Below are 7,963 nucleotides of genomic sequence, written 5' to 3'. Positions count from 1 at the left end.
AAAAAAAAAATTTTGAAATGTACAAAACATTATTTATACAATTAATGTATCTACCTAACTTCGAAAAGTTATTAGTAAGTCAACAACGTTATCTTTTATTATTACTATTTTAAAATGTAAATAATTTTTTAAATGGCTTAAAATTAAGAGAAGGATTAAGGGTCCTCAAAAGCACATTTCTACTACAAGTCTATATTTTAAAATGCGTATATAATAAAAGCTATAAGCATGAATAATTATTTCAATTTTAGGCATTTGCTGAATTTTAAAAAACTGTACAAAATCTGTTTTCATAACTATTTAAAATAATATGTTTTCTAAATTTTGGGTATTTGGCATTTAATAAAATAGTTACTATAAAATTTATTAATATTTAATAAGTAAGGTCTTACTTCATATTAAAGTTTTTAAGATCATCCTGGATATGGTTATTTTCTAACGTCTTGCCTTCTTCCTACTTGCTAATTATGAATAATCCTTAAACTCTATATGCTCTCCATTAGAACTCATGCATTCTCTTGGTTTTGTTTCTCAATTTAAGTTGGTGACTTTCAAATATCATCTCTCATCTGATAGTTCTGGAAGGCTATTGTGTATGTAGAAAGTGAAGAAAAGAGGCTGGGCACAGTGGCTCATGCCTGTAATCCCAGTGCTTGAGGAGGCTGAGGAGGGACTGCTTGAGGCTGGGAGGTTGAGACCAGCCTGGGCAACACAGCTTGTCTCTATAAAAATTTTAAAAATTAGCCACGCATGGTGGCACAGTCCTGTCATCCTAGCTGCTTGGGAGGCTGGGGCAGGCATACAGCTTGAGCCCGGGATTTGGCTGATTGTGCCACTGCACTCCAGCCTAGGTGACAGAGTGAGACCCTGTCTCTAAAAAAATAAAAAGAAAGTGATGAAAAGAAAAATCAAGAGTGATGACTCTTAGGTTTTTGTCTTGAGCAACTAATAGTGAGATGGGGAGGACTGGGAGAAACAGGTAATGAAAGGAATCTAGAGTCATTGAGATGTTCACTGGACATTTAAGTGGACCTGTCTTGTAGGTGGCTGAGTGTAAGAGTCTAGATTGTTACAGAAGATAATGCACAGTGGTGAAGAGCATTTGGTAGGTTTCTACTTTACCTTCAGTGTTTGCTTTTACTATAAATTCTCAGAATTTTAGAATGTTGATATACAGATATATACTAATTGAAGCAGCCATTAAAATTTGTGACTAAAAAAAGTAATAAGAATGCTTACAATCCATAAAAGCTATGCAGTGGATCTCATCTCTGCTTCACTTCTCAGAAACTTTACAGTTTTAAAAAATGTATTTTTTATTTCAATAGGTGTTTGGGGAACAAGTGGTGTTTGGTAATATGAATAAGTTCTTTAGGTGATTTCTGAGATTCTGGTGCACCCATCACCCAAGCAGTGTACACTGTACCCAATGTATAGTCTTTTATCCTTCACCTCCCTCCCGCTTTTTTCCCTGAGTCCCCAAAGTCCATTGTATCATTCTTATGCCTTTGCATCCTTATAGTTTAGTTCCTACTTATAAGTGAGAATATATGATGTTTGGTTTTCCATTCCTGAGTTACTTCACTTAGAATAATGGTCTCCAGTTCCATCCAAATTGCTGTGAATGCCATTATATTCTTAATCTTACTTTTCTCTCCTACATATTTATCCTTCTCCTCTCAACAGAATCCTTCCTATTTGGCTTTTAAACATGCTCTAATCCCTCCTATCAAAATAAAGGAAACAAAACCTTCACTTAGTAACTATTCTCTAGTTTCTCCTCCCTCCTGCCATCTTTTTACCACTTCACAAACTTCTTTTAGGAGCAGGCCTCTACTGACACTCTCCATTTCATCACTTTTACTCTCTAATCTACTTCAGTCTTGGCACTGAATCACATCATTCCCCTAACAGCAATTGCTCGAGTCACCAATGATGTACATATGTTGCAAAATCAAACAGATTTCCCATCTTACCTGACCTCTCAGCTGCATTTGATATTCCTGATCTCATTCCTCTTTGAAACACTGCCATGCCTATGTCCATCAGCTACTAAATGATTCTCAAATGTACTGACTGCACTTACAGATGCAGCGGCCTACCGAGCATTTTCTTTTGGATATCTGAAAGGCCTATGTCCAAAATTGAAATTGTGACCTTCCCAACAAATGTGATCTTACTGCAGTCGTATCTCACTGAATGGCACCACTATCCCTGTGTGCAAACCAGAAACCTAGGAGTCATCCTTGACACCTTCTTCCTTCTCTCATGTCCAATTCATCAACGAAAGCATGCAGATTTTGCATCCTAAATATTTATGGAATTCACCAACTTCTCTCCATCATAACTGCTCTGATTCAAACGTTTTTTTTGCCTTGTTTGGAACACAATAGCTTTTTCTTTGGCTTGCTAAGAAAACAAACTTTTCAAAATGCAACTCTCTTTCCATTGCTCTTGAGGTAAAGGGAATCTTACTATGGCTTACAAGAGGATACTTGGTAGAGTCCCTTTTTCTCTTTCCACATTTATCTATTACTATATTGTCCACAGTTCCTCATCTTACCCTCCAGATTATAAGGTCTAAAAAGACAAAGCTTATGCTCATCATTATATCTTCAGTGTTTAAAACAGTGTCTGGCACATGATAGATGCTCAGTAAATATTTATTAAATGAATGTACAAATGAATGAATCTACGCATTAAAAAAAACACCAGTCAGTAAAACATCAAAACACTGACAGAATATTTCTGGGTAATAAGATTACTGTGATTTATATTTTTTCTTTACACTTATCTTTATGGTATGCTTTCTAAAGCCAAAGTATAAAATTGGTTTTTAAGTACTGGTGCTAGGTTACATTTTACTAGTGTAGTTAACTGAAAGGTGACTGTATTTTGAAAAAATACTGCTTAAGTGCTCAATAAATTATCTGTTGACAGAAAATAAGTTAATATTTTAAGGACTTTGGTAAGACAGCCATCCTAATAACATAATTGTACTGTTTGGCCACAAGGTGTCAGTACAGTAAGAAATAATTTTCCCAGTAATTAAAGCTCATGAATATTACGTCTTTCTGAGTTTAAGACAGGGTCTTGGTTTGTCACTAAGTTTGGAGTGCAGTCATGCAATCAGGGCTCACTGCAGTCTCAGCCTCCTAGGTTCAAGCAATCCTCCAACATCAACCTTCTGAGTAGCTGGTACTACAGTGTGTGCCATCATGCCTGGCTAACTTTATTTTCTGTAAAGACAAAGGTTTCACTATGTTGCCCAGGCTGGTCTCAAACTCCTGGACTGAAGTGATCCTCCTGCCTTGTCCTCCCAAAGTGCTGGGATTATAGGCAAGAGCCACCGCACCTGGCCTAAAGTTTTTATATTATAGTTCAGTGTTTCATAAATTAATATGACTCAATTAGAAAACATTTCTGATTTCTTAATTGACTTTATATTATTAACTCACATAAAATACAACACTAACATTACTAAAATAATATCTGGAGGATAAGAAATAATTCTTGAAGTATTAAAAATAATAGTATTCATAACACAACTTAATTTTCAAAATTGGGAATGGAATGGAATGATTTTCAAAAATCTCTTCATGATGATGATTTTCTTTTTTTGAGACATAGTCTTATTCTGTCACCCAGGCTGGAATGCAGTGGTGCCATCTCAGCTCACTGCAACCTCTGCCTCCCAGGTTCAAGTGATTCTCCTGCCTCAGCCCCAAGTAGCTGGGATTACAGGCACACACCACTACACCTGGCTGATGCTTGTATTTTAGTAGAGGTAAGGTTTCACCATGTTGGCCAGGTTGGTCTCGAACTCCTGGCCTCAGTGATCTGCCCACCTCAGCCTTTCCCCGCTCAGCCATGATTATTATTTTTAACATTTAACATCAACGTAAATACAATATATTCAACTTAAAAATAAGAAAATAATACTACCCATGTGAAATTTTATTCTTTTAACACAATCTGACAGCATACATTAGCCAACAGTCAAAGGACAATAAAGGTGACAAACGTCAAATAGTCTGATAACTACAGAATAATTATATTTAATCTAGTGAGAATAAACAAACTAAATTTCAATTTAATGCTCAATGACTCACTGTATACATAAAAATACGCAAGGATACCATATCATTTAACTATACATATCATATATTTATGCATAATGGTAGTTAAATAGTACATAATGTTACTTTTCAATTAATTCTGCTTAATTCAAAAATTAAAAATTAAAAATTCTTTAAGAAAAAGTAAGCATTATTTATAAAGATATCTTACTATTTGTAAGCATTGTTATTGTAAGAAACATTTAATGGCTTATTCTCTATTTTGCAAACATTAAGACAACAGATTTTGTAGATGACTTCTTTTTTTTTTCTTTTTTTGAGACAGGGCCTGGCTCTGTTGCCCAGGCTAGGGTGCAGTGGCATGATCTCAGCTCACTGCAACCTCCGCCTTCCAGAGTCAAAATTCTTCCACCTCAGCCTCCCGAGTAGCTGGGAACACAGGCACATGCCACGACACTCAGCTAATTTTTGTATTTATTGTAGGGATGGGGTTTCACCATGTTGCCCAGTCTGGTCTTGAACTCCTGAGCTCAAGCTATCTGCCCACCTCTTCCTCCCAAAGTGCTGGGATTATAAGCACAAGTCACTACACCTGGCCAATTCTGTACATGACTTTAAGTCTGGCTTTGCACTATAAAAGAAACTTGTAGTTAATAGTATATTAAAAAACAAAATAAGGAGAAAAAATCAAAAACTATTTTTTCAAAAGCTCTTTTGACTGATATAGTTAATCTATAAGCTTAAAGTTGCTAGGTCATTTATGTATCTTGTTCTATGGTTCTTTATTTTTAAAATTTTATTTATTTATTTTTTGAGACAGGGTCTTGCTCTGTTGCCCAGGCTGGAGTGCAGTGGCACGATCATCACTCGCTGCAGCCTCAACCTCCCGGGCTTAAGCAATCCTCCCACCTTGTCCTCCCAAAGTACTGGGATTACAGGCATGAGTCACTGTGCCCAGCTTTTTTGTATTTGTTTGTTTTTAAAAAATATATATTTTAACAAAGCAAAGGGGAAAAAAGAATAATTTAATTTACCTTTATGGATGAAGCGGCATAGAGCATATCTTCCAGAGTGAAATGGCAACACTGGTTCAAGTATTCTTGGCAAAATTCTTGAATCAGCTGCAGATTATACAGGCTATCAGCCAAAGACATAGTTTCTTTCAAACAAATATCTTCAAATAAGAAAAGAGCAAGGTGGTGACTTTGGATTAATTTGATAATAAATATTTCATATCCATCTTGTAATCAGTACAAATACACAATTCTGGTTAACAAACATACCTTTATAAATCTAGTAGTCATTATACATTAAGACTTAGAAACCAAGCACTTTTTTGAACTATCTCCCTCAGAATTATATATGTGTTCTTTTTTTAAAAAAAATCTTCATTACTTATTAAATAATATTGTCTTTTCTTTTGAGACAAAATCCCACTCTGTTACCTAGGCTGTAGTGCAAAATAATATTGTCTTAAATATTGGTTATCATCTGTCTACAGTTCAGAAATATTACACTGGAACACTTACCCTCTAATCTGACAACATCGGGACAGTAAAAATGAATAAGGGCAGCTAATGCACAGCCATCTGTCCCATCCTTCAACAAATTTTCTACCAATGGAATGCAAGGCAGTTGCTTAAGTAATGTTTGCTCTTTCCTATAACGAGCCTAAAATATATAAAAAAAAAACAAAAACATGAAAATAAGTAAGTACCAAGCAACACACACGAAAAAAATCAGTACCGTAAATTCTAATGTATCAGTAATAAAATAAATCATGAGAAATGAGACCACTCACCAATATTCCTTTTTTTTCTAAATAACGGTAGGTATCACCAAAGTTAAATACACGGCAACAACAGCTATAGTTTTGAAGCTCAATACTTAATATAATATACTGCTAATTTATACTATGTGACATTTAGCTTAAATATAAAAGCATCACAAAACAGATTTTGAACACTTTGTATCCAAATAATTCTGTTCTTTTGAAGATAATAAAATTCATCCACTTTAATTCAGACTTAATTTAGACTGAAAATTCTTATACAGGAAAAGCAAGAATACTATTCAAGCAGAAAGAGTTATCAAAATGAGGGGGAAGGTATAAGAATATACTATTCTTAAAAGAAATTTGAGGAACTGGAATAGTATCACCAAGACATTCTGGGTTATTATTTGAATGTTGAGGAAACACAAATAGTTAACAACTTTGAAAGTGAAAAAACACCCTCCCAACTTAGGTTTCATTAATAATTGAGCAAGTATACGGGTTCTTGCTCTCCCTCAGAAAAAGAAGGAAACCTTTGTTTTCTAAAGATTATTTGGTGTGGCTAGATAGAATTTTTTAAAATAGTTCTCTAAAAAATGAGACATGCTGTAAAAGTAGTCTTCAGAGAACAAATTCAGATCCTGGTTCAGATCCTGGTTCTGCCACTTACTAGTTTTGTGATCTTGGACAAGTTACTTAAACTCTCATTTCTCATTTTCCCATCTGTAAACTGGGGTAATAATAGTACCCACTTCATAGAACCACTGGAAGATTAAGCAAGATGATGGACACAAAGTGCTATGCATCCTGCTGGGCACATAGCAAGCAATCAATAAAGGTTAGCTCTTATTAGTTGTTAACTCTTCTAAAGCCAAGTAAAATAATGCTGAAGATTTAGTGAATGTACACACTAAAGTATTTTACTAGCAAAATATATAACATAAGTTACCGGTATTTTTTTAAGGTTACCAAAACTATTTTTTCTTCTAATTCCATCCAAATTGGTCATCTCTATATTTTAGAATTAAAATACAATTATGAGATAAAACACTTTCGTGAGAATAAAAATAGAAAAACAAAAATTTATTGAAAGAGAATACCTAACATTTGGTAGTGAAGTTAGATTTCTTTTCAACGGTGTCTCTCAGAAAAGCATCAGTATTAATGAAGGAGATACGTATTCCTGGATTTCTTTCACTGGCTACCCAAGGACAAAATTCATGGAACATGTTTTCCTCTTGAAGATTTCTGAAGGTTCTTATTAATTAGTGCATAATAAACTCTGTATTTAAGAATACATCCCTAATTCAGGGGGTAACTATATTCAGAAAAAAATTACTTACAGTACTATATAGATTCTTTAACTGATTATGAATTTAATATAATCCTTAGAAAAATTCCTCACTTTGCAGCTAAGAGACTGTTTAAAATCAACCATGGGGACGGAAGAAGAAGGAAGAAAGAAAAAAGAAATCAAACAGCACAGTGGTATCTTCTAGGCTTAAGCTACCATTCGCACAATTAGTACTGTTCCAGATCCTTACATGCTTTTTCTTCAGTTATCTGGGATCAAAATAGTCTGCCTCTTGGACACCCTCGAAATTGGTCTGGGACTAGTAGTTTGTTTTCAGCCTATGACCTGAATTGGACTAAGCCAAGCACCCAGGGTCATGGAACAAAGAACTGAATTATGTGATTTGTTCTACTCCCTCCTGCAAAGTAGCACTTTTGCACAAGGTGTGTGCAAACAGGCACATGTATGCATGCACACACACACACACATACACACAGCTTTATATGACATTAGCAATAAGTATCTACGGTTTAGACAAGATAATCAGAGAATTATGGATGGGATGCTAAAACATTTTCCTAAAGACTGTATTCTAGAAGATATATTAGGTAAATCAACTTTAAATCTTGAGATTATGTCCAGCTCTCAGAAGGTTCATCTGTAATTCATGAAAAAGTCTTTTGTACTTGAACATGCTATTTGCTTTATAAACTCATTGCATGGAAACATGCCCTTTCTGCAAACTTAGAAGTTTGGCATTTAGAAAGAACACCCTATATTTCAACATTATGATATATTTCTTTTCCTTTTTTTTTT

The 7,963-nt window shown here is 34.6% G+C and overlaps 1 protein-coding gene across 3 annotated transcripts in view; it reads right to left on the bottom strand.

Annotated features, from left to right (window-relative positions):
* The window catches only part of CAMSAP2 (calmodulin regulated spectrin-associated protein family, member 2), a 127,870-nt gene that overhangs the window by 19,720 nt on the left and 100,187 nt on the right, over positions 1-7,963 (bottom strand). For all 3 annotated transcript variants that reach the window (XM_011931709.1, XM_011931710.1, XM_011931711.1), the window contains 2 exons: positions 5,609-5,750; positions 5,114-5,253 (listed from right to left, as the gene is read on the bottom strand). In XM_011931709.1, the coding sequence (XP_011787099.1) occupies positions 5,114-5,253; positions 5,609-5,750 (282 nt within the window). The remainder of the gene's footprint in view (positions 1-5,113; positions 5,254-5,608; positions 5,751-7,963) is intronic.

The sequence above is a fragment of the Colobus angolensis genome, unplaced genomic scaffold (genome assembly GCF_000951035.1).
Source record: "Colobus angolensis palliatus isolate OR3802 unplaced genomic scaffold, Cang.pa_1.0 Scaffold91, whole genome shotgun sequence".
NCBI lineage: Eukaryota > Metazoa > Chordata > Mammalia > Primates > Cercopithecidae > Colobus > Colobus angolensis.
The sequence above is the reverse complement of the archived record's forward strand: the minus strand, read 5'-3'. Positions and strand labels throughout refer to the sequence as shown.